This window comes from Delphinapterus leucas, chromosome 3 (genome assembly GCF_059928025.1).
Source record: "Delphinapterus leucas isolate spDelLeu-1000000601 "Yukka" chromosome 3, BTC_Dleu_Yukka2, whole genome shotgun sequence".
Classification (NCBI taxonomy): Eukaryota; Metazoa; Chordata; class Mammalia; order Artiodactyla; family Monodontidae; genus Delphinapterus; species Delphinapterus leucas.
Window position 1 is genome coordinate 110,608,533 of NC_143131.1, and position 18,904 is coordinate 110,627,436.

Sequence of the window (18,904 nt, forward strand, 5' to 3'; positions counted from 1 at the left end):
ACTAAATATAAGTAATATTAAATGTACTGTATTGTGTTTGGCTTCTTATGTGGGACTCATCAATATTGTTGCAAGTAACTATATACTGTTGATTCTTACTGCTATATAGCACCCTAATGAATGAATATACCACAGTTTATTTGTCCATTCTACTGTTGATGGGCATATTCGGATAGTTTCCAGTTTGAAGCTATTACCAACAGTGCTGCTATGAACATGCTAGTATATATCTTATGATGAACATATGTACCCATTACAGTGGATACACTGTATATATATATACAGTGTCATATATATGTTAGCCACCCCTGTCATCACCCAATAAGCCAATGAACAAAGTGGCCATCATGGCAGGGATGGAGGTTATTCATGGTCTCAGCAAAACAGACTGGAAGTGGAATTGCTGGGTCTTTAGTGTCCAGGGAATGGAATTGCTGGGTCTCTTTTCCATCTCAGTGAAACTTCTAGGGTTCCAGTGGTATTAGAGATATGCCTTATAAGGTAAAGGATAAGTTGTTGCATCTGGCCTCTCCTACAACCAAAAAGGAGACAACATGTAGTGGGCCATTTTAGATTTTGGAGTCAACATATTTCCTCATTTGTGTGTACTACTCCAGCCCACTTACTAAGTGACCTAAAAAGTTGCTGGTTTTGAGGGAGTTTCAGAATAAAGAGAAGGCTCTGCAAAAGGTCCAGGCTACTGTGCCACTTGTACCATATAATCCAGCAGATCCAATGGTGCTTGAAATGTCAGTGGCAGAAAGAGATGCTGTTTGGAGCTTGTAGGTGAATAATCACAGTACAGGCCCTGAGGATTTTGGAGCAAAGCGCTGCCACCCTCTGTGGGTAATTACTCTCTTTTTGAGAAATAGCTTTTGCTCTGCTACTAGGTCTTAGTAGAGATTGAACACTTAACCATGGGCCACGAAGTTACAATGAGAGCTGAGCTACCCATCATGAATTGTGTGTTGTCTAATGCACCAAGCCATAAAGTTGGCTGTGAAGAGCAGCACTCTGTTAGCAAATGGAAACAGCATATATGAGACTGAGCTCAAGCAGGCCCTGAAGGCACAAGTAAGTTATATGAGGAAGTGGCCCAAATGCCCATGGCCCCCTACTCCTGGTACATTATCTTCTCTCTCCCTGCCTGCTTTAATGGCATCATGGGGAGTTCTCTATGGTCAGGTGACTGAGGAAAATAAAGCTGAGGCTTCGTTTACAGATGGTTCTGCAAGATATGCAGACACCACCTGAAAGTGAACAGCTATAGCACCTACAGCTTCTTTCTGGGACATCCCTGAAGGAAACTGGTGAAGGGATAAAGTGAGCAGAACTTCAAGCAGTACATTTGGTTGTTCACTTTGCTGGAAGGAGAAATGGCCAGATGTTTGATTATATACTGATTCATGGGCTGTGACCAATAGTCTGGCTAGATGGTCAGGGACTCAGAAGGCACATGATTTGAAAATTGGTACCAAGAAAATATGGGAAGAGGCATGTGGATAGAACTCTCTGAATGCGCAAAAAACATGATGATATATGTGTCCCACATGAACGCTCACCAAAGGGTTATCTAAGCAGAGGAAAATTTTCATAATCAAGTGGATAAGATGACCTGTTATGTGGATACCCATTAGCTTCTTTCCCCAGCCACCCCTGTCATCACCCAATAAGCCAATGAACAAAGTGGCCATAGTGGCAGGGATGGAGGTTATGCATGGTCTCAGCAAAACAGACTTCCACTCACCAAAGTCAACCTGGCTACAGCCACTGCTGAGTACCCAATCTGTCAGCAGCAGAGACCAACACCTAGTTGGTCTCTGATATGGCACCATTCCCTGGAGAGGTCAGCCAGCTACCTGGTGGCAAGAGGTTGATTACATTGGTCCACTTCCGTCATGATCAGGGCAGCATTTTATTCTTACTGGAATAGTAAGAATAAATTACTCTGGATATGGATTTGCCTTCCCTGCACATAATGCTTCTGCTAAAAATCACCAACCAAAGATTTATGGAATGCCCTATCCACCATCATGGTATCCCACAACATTGTTTCTGATTACAGAACTCACTTCACAGCAAAAGTAGTTTGGCAATAGACCCAAGCTCATGGAATTCACTGGTCTTACCATGTTCCCCACCATTCTGAAGCAGCTGGCCTGACAGAATGGTGGAAAGGCCTTTGGAATACTCAGTTACAGCACCAACTAGGTGGCAATACCTTGCAGGGCTGAGGCAAGGTTCTGCAGAAGGTTGTGTATGCTCTGAATCAGCATCCAGTACATGGTACTGTTTCTCCCATAGCCAGGATTCACAGGCCCAGGAGTCAAGCGGTAGAAATGGAAGTGAGACTATTCAATACTACCCCTGGTGACCCACTGCAAAATTTCTGCCTCCTTTTGCCATGACTTTATGCTCTGCAGGTCTAGAGGTCTTAGTTCCAAAGGGAGTAATGCAGGAGTCACAACAATGATTCCACTGAACTAGAAATTAAGACAGCCACCTGCCCACTTTGAGCTTCTCATGCCTCTGAGTCAACAGGCAAAGAAGGAACTTACTGTGCTGGCTGGGGTGATTGATCCTGACTACCAAGGGGAAACTGGACTACTACTCCATGATGGAGGTAGGGAAGAGTATGTCTGGAATACAGGAGATCATTTAGAGCATCTCTTAGTACTACCATGCCCCATGATTAAGGTCAATGGAAAACTACAATAACCCAATCTAAGCAGGACTACTAACGGCACGGGCCCTTCAGAAATGAGGGTTGTGTCACCTGACCAGTTAAAGAACCACAACCAGCTGAGATGCTTACTGAGGGGAGAGGGAATATGGAATGGGTAGTGGAGGAAGGTAGTTATAAATACCCGTTATGACCACATGACTAGTCAAGCAAATATCTTTGTTTTCTTCTCTCTCTCATGCCCATATCATATAACATAAGTTGTATTAATATCAGTTAACTTTATATCATAGTATTTAAGTTATATGATATCAAGCAGAAGAACAAACATCACCCATCCTCTTCTGGGGAAGGAGTTAGTACATTTTCAGTTTTATTTACAGCAGTTGTATTATGTTAGGCAGAAGTATGACTTTGTTATTGTCTTTATTTGGAGATTAAATATGGTTTAAGGAAATGTGTATGAATGCATAGTTGACATGGAGTGGACTGTGATGGTTAGTTGTATGCGTCAACTTGGCTAGGCAACATTACCCAATTAAATTAAATATTAATCTTCGTGTTGCTGTGAAGGTATTTTGTAGGTTCAGCTAACATACGTAATAACTAACTTTAAGTAAAGAAATTATCCTTGATAATGTAGGTAGGCCTCATCCAATCAACTGAAAGACCTTAAGAGCAAAACTGAGGTTCCTCTGAAGAAGAAAAATTCCTCCTGAGGACTGACCGTATCATTAGCTCCTGCCCAAGAGTTTCCAGCCTGCCCTAGAGTTTTCAGCCAGACCCTCCAATTGCATAAGTCAATTCTCTGAAATAAATCTCTTTGTATACGTATACATAGATTGTGGCTATATATGTCCTACTAGCTCTGTTTCTTTGGTAGAATTCTGACTGATACGGCATCTACTATTCCCTACCACTATGCTAAAAAAGCTATCAGAGATAGACATAGAAAGAAGTCTAGTATGTGGTTTCTGTCCTTTAAAAATTCATAACCTAAAGAATATGAAAAGTCAGCATTGTAAATTATGTCAGGTAGTAGTATATTATTCAGTGTCAAATGAGTGTCATCGAATTAAGTAGTCAAGGAACTTAGAGAAAAATAAAAAGATCTCTGTGGACTTCAGGAGTGCTCAGGGAACATTCTGTGGAGGAAATGGGGACAAGGATCAAGTTATACATAACCTATTAAGTTTCAATTGCTTCACTGCCTGCTTACCTTTCGAAGGTGCCCAAGCTCCATCGAGTAATTAGACATTCTGCCTGATATGCAGTGAGAGAAGTACAGAAAAACCTAAACTTGGCGTTTAGAAGCCTTTAAAGATTGAATTCCTCTCCACCACTTGGAAGCAGTGTGATCTTAGACAAATTTCATACTATAATACTTTAAGCTTCAGATTCTTAATATATTAAATGAGGACAGAGTATACATCCTGTCATCATAAAGTAATAGTTAGAAATAAAGAAGTTATAATAAGGTGCCTTTCACAGAGGAAGTGCTCAACCAATGTTAAGTGAATGCAAAAATATCTCCATATCTTTAAAAATGAAATATCTACTAAATATGAAACCCAATAACACTAAATTTCAGATAGTTATAAGAGGAAGTATCCTAGATAAACACACTTTAAATCAATGGCATAAGCTAATTTTTCAAGAGATGAAGTATCTGACTTTCAAAAAACTATTTTGCTCAGGTTCTGAAACCTGACCAAGTTTTTAACAATTTTACCATTTCCACTTTATGCCAGAACTCTCAGAATACAATCTATAATTGAACTTCCTGTATACATAAGGAATTTACAATTAAAAAATGTTTGGTGTCTTCCAAAAAGTAGGTTCTGCATTCATACTACAGTACCTTCAGGAGTATCTTTAGGAAGAGAATATTTCTTCTTCCTTACAATAACAGCTTTACTTTCCACTTGTCTAGTTCCTGGTGATGCTTTAATAATACAACATATTTCTGATGTATTTGAAGGAAACTGCAAAAGAAAAAAGCAGATATTGCATATTTTTTCCAGGTACTATATCTATAGAGTGTTTTATTTTATTTCAAAGGCAAATAGTCTCGATATCCATATATTTCATAGATATTAACAATAGAAAGCATCTATGAAATGCTTATTTCACTCCAGACACTAGGTAATTGGTTTTTAAACATTTGCTTATTTAATATTCACAAGAACCAGCAAAGCAGATTATATTACTCCCATTTGTAAAACAAGGAAACTTATGTTCAGAGAGGTTAGATAACTTATTTAAAAACAGAGAGAAAGTAATGAGTTGAGATTCAAGCACTCCAAAGTGGGAGAGAAAGTTTACAGGATTTACTGAGTTAAAACATAAATATAAATTTAAGTCAGAGCCAAACACTAGATTTCTTTGATTTCCCAACTCAGTTAATTTTTTTTGAAATTTTATGAGGAATATTTATTTCTTCTATAATTGATAGATTAAATTAAATCACCTTTTTATACCACTTTACATCCCTTCCCCCATAGCACTAACGTTTAGTCTTTCTAGTGGTTACCTTTATAACTTTTTTCTACATTGAAGTGTAGCTGATTTACAATATCGTGTTACTTTCAGGTATACAGTGCAGTGATGATTCAGATATATATATATATATATATATATATATATATATATATATATATCTTTTCAGATTCTTTTCCCTTATAGGTTATTATAAAACACTGAGTATAGTTCCCTGTACTATTCAGTAGGTCCTTGCTGGTTATCTATTTTATATATAGTAGTGTGTATATATTAATCCCAACCTCCTAATTTATCCCTCCCCCCACCCCCCCCTTACCCTTTAGTAACCATAAGTTTGTTTTCTAGGCCTGTGAGTCTCTTTCTGTTTTGTAAATAAGTTCATTTATATTGGTTTTTTTTTTTAGATTCCACATAGAAGCGATATCATATGATATTTGTCTTTGTCTGGCTTACTTTACTTAGTATAATGATCTCTAGGTCCATCCATATTGCTGCAAATGGCATTATTTCATTCTTTTTTATGGCTGAGTAATATTCCATTGTATAAATATACCACATCTTCTTTATTCATCTGTCGATGGACATTTAAGTTGCTTCCATGTCTTGGCTACTGTAAATAGTGCTGCAATGAGCACTGGGGTGCATGTACCTTTTCAAATTATAGTTTTCTCTAGATATATGCCCAGGAGTGGAATTGTAGGATCATATGGTAGCTCTATTTTTAGTTTTTAAAGGAAACTCCATAATGTTCTCCATAGCAGCTGTACCAATTTACATTCCCACCAACAGTGTAGGAGGGTTCCACTGTAGTTTAGATTTGCATTTCTCTAATTAGCAATGTTGAGCATCTTTTCATGTGGTTTTTGGCCATCTGTATGTCTTCTTTGGAAAAATGTTTATTTAGGTCTTCTACCCATTTTTTCATTGGGTTGTTTGGTTTTTTGATACTAAGCTGCATGAGCCGTTTGTATATTTTGGAGATTAATCCCTTGTCGGTTGCATTGTTTGCAAATACTTTCTACCATTCTGTAGGGTGTCTCTTCATTTTGTTTATGGTTTCCTTTGCTGTGCAAAAGCTTTTAAGTTTAATTAGATACCATTTGTTTATTTTTGTTCTTATTTCCATTACTGTAGGAGACGGATCCAAAAAGATATTACTGCGACTATGTCAAAAAGTATCCTGCTTATGTTTTACTCTAGGAATTTTATACTATCTGGTCTTACATTTAGGTCTTTAATCCATTTTGAGTCTATTTTTGTGCATGGTGTTAGAGAATGTTCTAATTTCATTCTTTTACATGTAGCTGTCCAGTTTTCCCAGCACCACTGATAACACTTCTGAGCACCAACAAGGTCACAAGACCCAGCCTAGCCAATCAATGTATTCCATGCCACTAGACACAGTGACTGGCTCAGAACAGGACACCGTAAATGGGCCAACAGGAAGAAAGGAATGCTGAACCTGAGATTGTGACAAAAAACCAGAATCGTTAAAGGGGGCCAAAATGGTCCCAGATTGATACTCAACCCTAGCTACACTTGTAGTAGAAACAGATAAAAATCTTAGGAGGATGAGATCTCCAATTTAGGTCCATAGGATTCTCATCAAATAAGAGCAACAAAATAAATGATCAGGGTCAAGGTCAGTGTCAGAGTTGTTCTTCAAGATTCAGCTCAGAATAGTTTTAAGCAGAAATGATGGACAAAATACATTTCACATCCTCATATAATTTCACTATAACAACAAGAAAGTAAGTACCAAAGGGGCTGTAAAAAACGCTATTGGTAATTTGATAGGGATTGTCAGTTAATTTAGACAATATCCCGTCAAGCAGACCGTCTCTAGAATAAAGAAATACCGTATCTTTCAAACATGACATATCTTGTCTCTTAGAACTCAGAAGTAGAGATACATATTTATGAAGGGCTCCTCCTATTTTAAATAAAGATTATACAGAAACCTCTTCAAATGTAAAATTCATATCATCCTCTGAAGTGGACATCTGCAATTTTCCTGCCCAGAATTCATTTTCCATCCTTCTGATACTGAACAGTACCAGAGTTTTCTTGGGAGAATCTACTCATTCAGCCCTTTGGCTGGTTGGAGAACCACTGGGAGAGACAGAAAGGTTGATGAAACCTGGACTTCACTCATGAGGAGTGCACAGGTACTGGCTTGCCCCCAGGCAGGTAAGACAGAGGTCTGCCCCAGCAGCTGCTGGGTTTCCAGCAGCCACCTCACAGCACTCCCCAACCTGAGTGAAGTGAACGCCCCAGCACAGTTCACTCCATGCCACAGCGTGGCACTGAATGTAGGGCAGCAGCTCAGGGGAAAAGACTCGACCTTGGGATGCAGAGGTGACCCGGTTCTGGGGCAGAGCCAAGGTAGAGCAGCAGTGCTGACTGCTGGTGTCTACTCAAGCAGCGCCCCAGAAACAGCCCAGACTTCTGACAACAGCACAGCCACTGGGTTTCCCCGCGACCACCTCGCTATGTACCCCAGCCCAAGCTGAGTGTGGCTCACTCCATGCCACACCACAGGTCTAAATCTGGAGCAGCCATGACCTGGGAAAAAATGTGACGAACACAGGCAGAGCATTGGACTTCTGTAGGTACACAAGCCCTCCTTTGGGGCAAAGGTCCTGGTGCAGGGAGAAGGAAAAACAATTAAATACAGAGCCAGCATGAGCCCAACCCTCAGGGCTTCTACTCCAGCAGCTTAGGATCAGAACCCGCTGTGACTGGGTTGTGACAGCCATGCAGCAGAGAGGAAGTCCTGCCTCACAGCCTGTGCAAGTTCTAGCCCCTCCATCTCCAGCCCCACCTCCTCCAAGGTGATAGCTGCCAGCAACACTGAAGAAAGGCATGACTGGAGTCCACATCAAATCCATCCCTCCCACCAAAGGCACTGAGCACATACAGTCTACAGAGAAAAACTCCCATGTAAGAACACCCCTTCAAGACCATAACAGGTAACTGTTTGATTTAAACTCAAAGAGGCAGAGAAAGTTAAGTAAAACAAAAAGGCAGAGAAACTGCCCTCAATTGAAAGAGCAAGGGAAAAAACCCTGAAAAACAAACAAAAATAAGCAATTTACCAGATAAAGAATTTAAATCATTGGTAATAAAAATATTAACTGAACTAGGAAAAATAATTGATCTAAACACTGATCATTTTAACAAGGAAAGAGAAAATATAAAAAAGACCTCATCAGAAATGAAAACTTCAATAGTTGAAATCAAAAAACACACTAGAAGGAATGAATAGCAGACTAAGTGATACAGAAGAATGCATAAGTGACCTAGAAGATAAAATAATGTAAATCATCCAATCAGAACAGCAGAAAGAAACACAAATTTTTTTTAAAAAAGCAACTTATGAGATCTTTAGGATAATATTAAGTGTGACAACATTCACATTATAGGGTTTCCAGAAGGAGAAGAGAGAGAAAAGGGGATTGAAAATGTATTTGAAGAAATTAGGCTGAAAACTTCGCAAATCTAGAAAAGGAAACATATATCCAGGTACAGGAAGCACAGAGGGTCCCAAACAAGATGAACCCAAACAGACCCATAGCAGGACACGTCATACTTAAAATGGCAAAAGTTAAAGATAAAGAGAGAATTCCAAAGGCAGCAAGAGAAAAACAAAGAGTCATATACAGGGGAATCCCCTTTTCGCTATCCTCTGATTTTTCTGCAGAAAGTTTGCAGGCCAGAAGGGAGCAGCATTATATTTTCAAAGCCCTAAAAGGGAAAAACCTACAACCAGGGGTACTCTATGCAGTAAGATTATCATTTAGAATAGAAGGAGAGATAGAGAGCTTCTCAAACAAGGAAAAACTATAAGAATTCATCAATATTAAACCTACTCTAAAAGAAATGTTGAAAGGTCTCTAAATGGAAAAGAAGTAAGAATCTAGAGGAAAGAGAAAATTCCACTAGGAAAGGCAGGTATATAGTAAGGATTGAAGATTACTTAAATAAACCACTGTGCAGATTAAAAGACAAAATATTGTAAGAGCAACTACAACTACAATTACCAGCAAAAGGATAAGCATGAAGATGTAAAATATGACATCAAAAACACAAAATGTTGGGGAGGGGAGTAAAAAATGGAGATCTTTTAGAATGTGTTTGAACTTAAATGAATACAAGTTTAAAACAAGTAGATATAATCATGGGTCAATATTATTTCTATGGTAACCACAAATCAGAAAGCTACAGTCGATAAAGAGAAATCAAAAAGAAATGTACCCAAGTACACTACTAAAGAAAATCATCAAACCACAATGGTAGAAACAAAAAGAAGAAGAAATCAACAGAGAACAACTACAAAAAACAACTGGAAAAAAGTAATAAAATGGCATAAGTACATACCTACTATAATTACTTTATGTGTCAATGGACTAAATGCTCCAGCCAAAAGACATAGTGTGGATGACTGGATTAAAAAAGACTCTTCAATATGCTGCCTATCTGAGGCTCACTTCAGGGCTAAAGACACACACAAAACTCAAAAACTGAAAGTGAGGGGATAGAAAATATATTTCATGTAAACAAAAACAACAAGAACGTGGGGGTAGCAATACTCATATCAAACAAAATAGATTTTAAAACAAAGGCTATAACAAAGATGAAGATTAATTATCATTCACAATGATAAAGGAATCAATACAAGAAGAGGATATTATACTCATTAACATATATGTACCCATACAGGAGCGACTACATATATAGAGCAAATACTAACAGACATAAAGAGAGAAATTAGCAATAATACAATAATAGTAGGGTACATTAACACCCCACTGGCATCAATGGACAGATCATCCAGACAGAAAATCAATAAAGAAACAGTGGTCTTAAATAACCCAATGGACTGGTTGTACTTAATACATATCTATAGGACGCTAAATCCAAAAACAGCAGAATACACATTCTTTTCAAGTGCACATAGAAAGTGCTCCAGGATAAATTACATACTGGGCCACAAAACAAGCCTCAACAAATTTAAGGGGATAGGAATTATTATCATGCATTTTTTTCCAACCACAATGGTATGTAAATACAAATCAACTACAGAAGGAAAAATGGGAAAAGAACAAACGTGTGGAGACTAAACAACATGATACTAAAAAACCAATGGGTCTATGATGAAATCGAAGAGTAAACCAAAAAATACCTCAAGACAAATGAAATGGAAAAAAAAGCTCCCAAAATCTATGAGATGCAGCAAAAACATTTCTAAGAGGGAAGTTTATAGCAATACAGCCTTCTTCAAGAAACAAGAAAAATCTCAAATAAACAACCTAACATTCCACTTAAAAGAATTAGACAAAGAAGAACAAACAAAGCCCAAAGTCAGCAGAAGGAAGGATAAAGGTTAGAGAGGAAATAAGTAAAATAGAGAGAAAAAACCATAGAAAAGATCAATAAAACCAAGAACTGTTTTTTTAAAAAAGATTTTAAAAATTGATACACTTTTAGCCAGGTTCATCAAGAAGATAAAAGAGAGGACTCAAAATAATTAATGAATGAAAAAAAATAATTAATGAAAGAGGAGAAATAACGACTGACAACAAAGAAATACCCCCCAAATCATAAGATAATACTATGAACAGTTAGTATGTCCACAAATTGGAGAACCTGGAAGAAACTGACAATTTATAGAAGCATACAACCTGCCAAGACTGAACCAAAAAGCTACAAATAATTTAAACAGACCAATCACTAGAAGTGAAATAGAATCTGTAATTTAAAAAAAGCTCCCAGCAAACAAAAGTCCAGGAGCAGAGAGCTTCACAAGGGAATTCTACCAAACATGTAAAAAAGAATTAATACATATCCTTCTCAAACTATTCCAAAAATTGAAGAGGAAAGAACACTCTCAATTCATTCTATAAGGCCACCGTTGCCCTGATACCAAAAGCAGACAAAGACACTACAAAAAAAAGAAAATTACAGGCCAATATCTTTGATGAATATAGATGCAAAAATCCTCAACAAAATATCAGCAAACCAAATCCAGTAATATATAAAAAGGATCATATACATGATCAAGTTGGATTTATTCTAGGGTCACAAGGACAGTTCAACATTCGTAAATCAATCAGTGTGATACACCCCAATAACAAAAGCAAAGATAAAAATCACACGATCATCTCAATAGACACAGAAAAAGCATTTGACAAAATTCAACATCCATTCGTGATAAAAACTCTCATCAAAGTGGGTACAGAGGGAACATATTTCAACTTAATAAAAGCCATTTACAACAAGCCCACAGCTAATATCATACTCAACGGTGAAAAGCTGAAAGTCTTTCCTCTAAAATCAGAAAGAACACAGTGGGCAGAAGATGCCCACTCCCACCAATTCTATTTAACATAGTAATGGAAGGCATAGCCACAGCAATAAGGTAAGAAAAACAAAGAAAATGTATCCAAATTGGAAGAGAAGAGGTAATACGACACTTTGTATAGAAAATCCTGAAGCCTCTACACCAAAATTATTAGCAATAATAAATGAATTAAGTAAAGTTGCATGACATGAGATTAATATACAGAAATCTGTTGCATTTCTATACACAAAGAAAGTAAAAAAAACCAAAAACAATCCTGATTAAACACACATAGAAGAGAATAAAATAACTAGGAACAAAATTAACCAAGGAGGTGAAAGACCTATACTCTAAAAACTATAAAACATTGATGAAAGAAACTGAAGATGATACAAAGAAATGAAAAGATATCCTGTGCTCTTGGATTGGAAGAATTAATATTTTTAAAATGGCCATACTACCCAAATCAATCTACAGATTTAATGCAATTCCTATCAAAATAAACATGACATTTTTCACATAACTAGAACAAATAGTCCTAAAAGTCGTATGGAACAACAAAAAGACCCTGAGTTGCCAAAATAATCTTGGGAAAAAAGAACAAAGCTGGAGGTATAACGCTTCCAGACTTCAGACTATACTACAAAGTTACAGTAATCAAAACAGCAGAGTAGTGGCACAAAAAGAGACACATAGACCAATGGAACAGAATAAAAAGCACAGAAATAAACCTACACAACTATGGTCAATTAATCTATGACAAAGGACACAAGAATATACAGTGGAGAAAAGGCAATCTCTTCTACAAGTGGTTCTGGGGGAAAATGAACAGCTACATGTAAAAGAATGAAATTAGAACATTTTCTAACACCGTTTACAAAAATACAAAATTACAAAATGGATTAAAGACCTAAATACAAGACCAGAAACCATAAAACTCCTAGAAGAAAACAAAGGTAGAACACTCTTTTACATAAATAGTGGCAATATTTTTTGAAAATGTCTCCTAAGGCAAAGAAATAGAAGCAAAAATAAACTAATGGGGCCTAAGTAAACTTAAAAGCTTTTGCATAGTAAAGGAAACCATAAACAAAATGAAAATACAACCTACAGAATGGGAGAAAATATTTGCAAATAATATGACCAACAAGGGGTTAATATCCAAAATATATAAACAGCTCATAAAACTCAATATCAATAAAAACAAACCACCCAATCAAAAAATGTCTAGAAGACCTAAATAGACATTTTTCCAAAGAAGACATACAGATGGCTAACAGGCATATGAAAAGATGCTCATCATCGCTAATTATTAAAGAAATGCAAATTGAAACAACAATGAGATATCACCTCACATCTGTCAGAATGGCTATCATCAAAAAGTCTACAAAAAACAAATGTTGGAGATGATGTGGAGAAAAGGGAACCCTTGTGCACTGTTGGTGGGAATGTAAATTGGTGCGACCATTATGGAAAACAGTATGGAGGCTCCTCAAAAAGAAAAAACTGAACTACCATTTGATCCAGCAATTCCATTCCTGGGTATATGTGCAGAAAAAAATGAAAACACTAATTTGAAAAGATACATGCACCACAATGTTCACAGCACCACTATTTACAATACCTAAGATATGTAAGCAACCCAAGTGTCCGTTGACATATAAATGGATAAAGAAGATGCAATATATACATACACACACACACACACACACACAAACATATATATATATATAAAAAATGAACCATTAGCCATAAAAAAGAATGAAATTCTGTCATTTGTAGCAATATGGATGGACCTAGAGAATATTATACTTCATGAAATGTCAGACCAAGAAAGACAAATACTTTATGACATCTCTTATATGTGGAGTCTAAAAAAATAATAATACAAATGAATATATATATATACAAAACAGAAATAGACTCACAGAGATAGAAAACAAACTTGTGGTTATCAAAGTGGAGATGGCAGGGGAGAGGGACAAATTAGGGGGACTGGAGTAACATAAAAACTACTATGTATAAAATAGATTAACAACAAGGATACATTGTAGAGCACAGGGATTATAGCCATTATTTTACAATAACTTATAATGGGGGTACAGTCTGCAAAAACACTGAATCACTATCTATACAACTGAAAATAGTATAATATTTTAAATCAAGTCTACTTCAATACAAACAATTAATTACTTTTAAAAATTAAAATAAGATAAAATCAGCAAAAGGAAAAGGCACATAGGGTGGAGTCCAGAAGAAAAGGCATACAGAACTGAATTCAGGAGGATAAGCTTCCAGTTGTCCACTCCTAGTTGAAGTCACATGGAGAACACTTATTTCTCCCATGTACAAAGTACTGCCAACCAGGGAAGCTCAGTGAGCCTTGGCATCAGGGTTTCTATTTGGAGTCAGTCACATAAGCATGCAGTGCCTGCATGACTGACCTCAGCTACTCAGACCCCAGTCCCCCAGAGGTCAAACTGATACAAGGTGGCCCAAAGCCTCAGGCAACAAAAACAGGTGTTTACCATAAATCACTTGCTAGCATAAACTATCTGGCCTGGCTCAGAACATACAAAAACACTGTTATCAGTCAGGATATGCCAGGGGCTCAGAGGTCATCTCCCAGGAGCCTCACCACAGGATAGGCCTGAGGACCTTGGGAAAGTGCAGGTCTGATGATCTAACCCTTTCCTGCATACATATAATATACAAGGAAATGACAATTAGGGTAATAGAAGAGTCCCAACAGCAGTATGTAAGAGAGAAGACAGTGGAATGATAGCATCACAGAGCAGAGAGAAAAATCGCTCTCAACAAAGAAGTATGTACCCAATAGATGCAGAAAAAAATTTTAATAAAAATCACATTCACATCATAGCAAACTAGAAATAAGGGGAAGTTCTCAACCTAGTAAAGGATGTTGGTAGTCCTGAGTACTGTTTCTCAAAGACTTTTTATTTTTCGTGGAGAACATACACCTCCTATTCCCCTTCTGATTCAGTAAGGACACATGAGTATTTCTGGCCAATGAGTTTCTGTTGCGGCCTCTCCCGTTGCGAAGCACAGGTTCCAGACGCGCAGGCTCAGCGGCCATGGCTCACAGGCCCAGCCGCTTTGTGGCATGTGGGATCTTCCCGGACCAGGGCACGAACCCGTGTCCCCTGCGTCAGCAGGCAGACTCTCAACCACTGCGCCACCAGGGAAGCCCTGGCCAATGAGTTTAGAGCAGAAGTAATGAATGTCATTTCCAGGCCAGAATATTTAATTGCCAATGTAAGAAGACATTCCAGAGTTTTCTTTTTTTTTTTTACTGGCATAATTTCTAGCAATATTCAAGATGCAGGCTGCTCTATGAGCAGGGCCCTAAGTCAACCCAATGAACATAGAGCATGATCAAGAAATGAACCTTTATTCTTTCAGCTGCTAAAATTCTTTTACTTGTTTCTTACCACAGGTTATCCAGCTTAGTACAAGTTATCTATAAAATAAGTTGCACAAGCTTTAAGCTTAACAGGGAAACTTTTTTTTTAACATCTTTATTGGAGTATAATTGCTTTACAGTGTTGTGTTAGTTACTGCTTTATAACAAACTGAATCAGCTATATGCATACATATATCACCATATCCCCTCCCTCTTGCGTCTCCCTCCCACCCTCCTTATCCCACCCCTCTAGGTAGTTGCAAAGTACCGAGCTGATCTCCCTGTGCCATGCAGCGGCTTCCCACTAGCTATTTTACATTTGGTAGTGTATATAGGTCAGTGCTACTCTCTCACTTCATCCCAGCTTACCTTATCCCCTCCTGTGTCAAGCCAATTCTCTATGTCTGTGTCTTTATTCCTGTCCTGCCCCTAGGTCCATCAGAACCATTTTTTTTTAAGATTCCATATATATGTGTTAGCATATGGTATTTGTTTTTCTATTTTTGACTTACTTCACTCTGTATGACAGAACCTAGGTCCATCTACCTCACTACAAATAACTCAATTTCATTTTGTTTTATGGCTGATTAATATTCCATTGAATATATGTGCCACATCTTCTTTATCCATTCATCTGTCGTTGGACACTTAGGTTGCTTCCATGTCCTGGCTATTGTAAATAGTGCTGCAATGAACATTGTGTCACATGACTCTTTCTGAATTATGGTTTTCTCAGGGTCCATGTCCAGTAGTGGGATTGCTGGGTCATATGGTAGCTCTATTTGTAGTTTTTTAAGGAACCTCCATACTGTTCTCCATAGTGGCTGTATCAATTTACATTCCCACCAACAGTGCAGGAGGGTTCCCTCTTCTCCACACCCTCTCCAGCATTATTGTTTGTAGATATTTTGATGATGGCCATTCTGACTGCTGTGAGGTGATACCTCATGGTACTTTTGATTTACATTTCTCTAATAATTAGTGATGTTGAGCATCTTTTCATACGTTTGTTGGCAATCTGTATATCTGCTTTGGAGAAATGACTATTTAGGTCTTCGGCCCATTTTTGGATTGGGTTGTTTGTTTTTTTGATATTGAGCTCCATGAGCTGACTGTATATTTTGGAGATTAATCCTTTGTCAGTTGCTTTGTTTGCAAATATTTTCTCCCATTCTGAGGGTTCCCTTTTCATCTTGTTAATGGTTTCCTTTACTGTGCAAAAGCATTTCAGTTTCATTAGGTCCCATTTGTTTATTTTTCTTTTTATTTCCATTTCTCCAGGAGGTGGATCAAAAAGGATCTTGCTGTGATTTATGTCATAGAGTGTTCTGCCTATGTTTTCCTCTAAGAGTTTGACAGTGTCTGGCCTTACATTTAGATCTTGAATCCATTTGGAGTTTATTTTTGTGTATGGTGTTAGGAAGTGTCCTAATTTCATTCTTTTACATGTAGCTGTCCAGTTTTCTCAGCACCACTTATTGCAGAGGCTGTCTTTCTCCACTGTATACTCTTCCTCCTTTATCAAAGATAAGGTAATAATACGTGCATGGGTTTATCTCTGGCCTTTCTATCCTGTTCCATTGCTCTATATTTCTGGTTTTGTGCCAGTACCATACTGTCTTGATTACTGTAGCTTTGTAGTATAGTCTGAAGTCTGGGAGCCTGATTCCTCCAGCTCTGTTTTTCTTTCTCAAGATTGTTTTGGCTATTCGGGGTCTTTTGTGTTTCCATACAAATTGTGCAATTTTTTGTTCTACTTCTGTGAAAAATGCCATTGGTAGTTTGATAGGGATTGCACTGAATCTGTAGATTGCTTTGGGTAGTATAGGCATTTTCACAATGTTGATTCTTCCAATCCAAGAACATGGTATATCTCTCCATCTGTTTGTATCATCTTTAATTTCTTTCATCAGTGTCATAGTTTTTTGCATATAGGTCTTTTTTCTCCTTAGGTAGGTTTATTCCCAGATGTTTTATTCTTTTTGTTACAATGGTAAATGGGAGTGTTTCCTTAATTTCTCTTTCAGATATTTCATCATTAATGTATAGGAATGCCAGAGATTTCTGTGAATTAATTTTGTATCCTGCTACTTTACCAAATTCATTGATTAGCTCTAGTAGTTTTCTGGTAGCCTTTTTAGGATTCTCTATGTATAGTATTATGTCATCTGCAAACTGTGACAGTTTTACTTCTTCTTTTCCAGTTCGGATTCCTTTTATTTCTTTTTCTTCTCTTATTGCTGTGGGTAAAACTTACAAAACTCTGTTGAATAACAGTGGTGAGAGTGGGCAACCTTGTCTTGTTCCTGATCTTTGAGGAAATGGTTTCAGTTTTTCACCACTGAGAACAATGTCGACTGTGCGCTTGTCATATATGGCCTTTATTATGTTGAGGTAGGTTCCCCCTATGCCTACTTTCTGGAGAGTTTTTATCATAAATTGACGTTGAATTTTGTCAAAAGCTTTTTCTACATCTATTGAGATGATCATATGGTTTTTATCCTTCTGTGTGTTAATATAGTGTATCACAATGATTGATTTGCATATATTGAAGAATCTTTGCATTCCTGGGATAAACCCCACTTGATCATAGTGTATGATCCTTTTAATGTGCTGTTGGATTCTGTTTGCTACTATTTTGTTGAGGATTTTTGCATCTATGTTCATCAGTGATACTGGCCTGTAGTTTTCTTTCTTTGTAACATCTTTGTCTGGTTTTGGTATCCGGATGATGGTGGTCTCGTAGAATGAGTTTGGGAGTGTTCCTCCCTCTGCTATATTTTGAAAGAGTTTAAGAAGGATAGGTGTTAGGTCTTCTGTAAATGTTTGATAGAATTTGCCTGTGAAGCTATCTGGTCCTAGGCTTTTGTTTTTTGGAAGACTTTAAATCACAGTTTCAATTTCAATGCTTGTAATTGGTCTGCTTATATTTTCTATTTCCTCCCGGTCCTGTCTTGGAAGGTTGTGCTTTTCTGAGAATTTGTCCATTTCTTCCAGGTTTTCCATTTTACTGGCATATAGTTGCTTGTAGTAATCGTTCCTGAGCCTTTGTATTTCTGCAGTCTCAGTTGTTACTTCTCCTTTTTCATTTCTAATTCTGTTGGTTTGAGTCTCCTCTTGTTTTTTTTTTTTTTTTGGTGAGTCTGGCTAATGGTTTATCAATTTTGTTTATCTTCTCAAAGAACCAGCTTTTAGTTTTATTGATCTTTGCTACTGTTACCTTCATTTATTTCTGATCTGATCTTTATGATTTCTTTCCTTCTGCTAATGTTGGGGGGTTATTTTTGTTCTTCTTCCTCTAACTGCTTTAGGTGTAAGGTTAGGTTGTTTGGGATTTTTTTTGTTTCTTGAGGTAGGACTGTATTGCTATAAACTTTCCTCTTAGAATTGCTTTTTCTGCATCCCATACATTTTGGGTCATCGTGTTTTCATTTTCATTTGTTTTTACGTTTCTGATTTCTCCTTTGATTTCTTCAGTGATCTCTTGTTACCTAGTAGTGTATTGTTTAGCTTCTGTGTGTTTGTATTTTTTACAGATTTTTTCCTATAATAGATATGTAGTCTCATAGCATTGTGGTCAGAAAACATACTTGATACGATTTCAATTTTCTTAAATTTACCAAGGCTTGATTTGTGACCCAAGATATTATCTATCCTGGAAAATGTTCCATGAGCACTTGAAAAGAAAGTGTATTCTGTTGTGTTTGGATGGAATGTCCAATGTCCTATAAATATCAATTACGTCCATCTTGTTTAATGTATCTTTTTTTTTTTTTTTTGCAGTACGCAGGCCTCTCACTGCTGCGGCCTCTCCCATTGCGGAGCACAGGCTCTGGACACGCAGACCCAGTGGCCATGGCTCACGGGCCCAGCCGCTCTGTGGCACGCGGGATGCTCCCAGACCAGGGCACAAACCCGTGTCCCCTGCATCAGCAGGCAGACCCTCAACCAC

The 18,904-nt window shown here is 37.5% G+C and overlaps 1 protein-coding gene across 1 annotated transcript in view; it reads right to left on the reverse strand.

Moving 5' to 3' along the window:
• Positions 1-1,386: 1,386 nt before the first annotated feature.
• MEIKIN (meiotic kinetochore factor) overlaps positions 1,387-18,904 on the reverse strand; it is a 123,608-nt gene continuing 106,090 nt past the window's right edge. Inside the window, exon 12 of the mRNA XM_089909288.1 lies at positions 1,387-4,668. Coding sequence (XP_089765414.1) covers positions 4,531-4,668 — 138 coding nt within the window. The 3' untranslated portion in view covers positions 1,387-4,530. The remainder of the gene's footprint in view (positions 4,669-18,904) is intronic.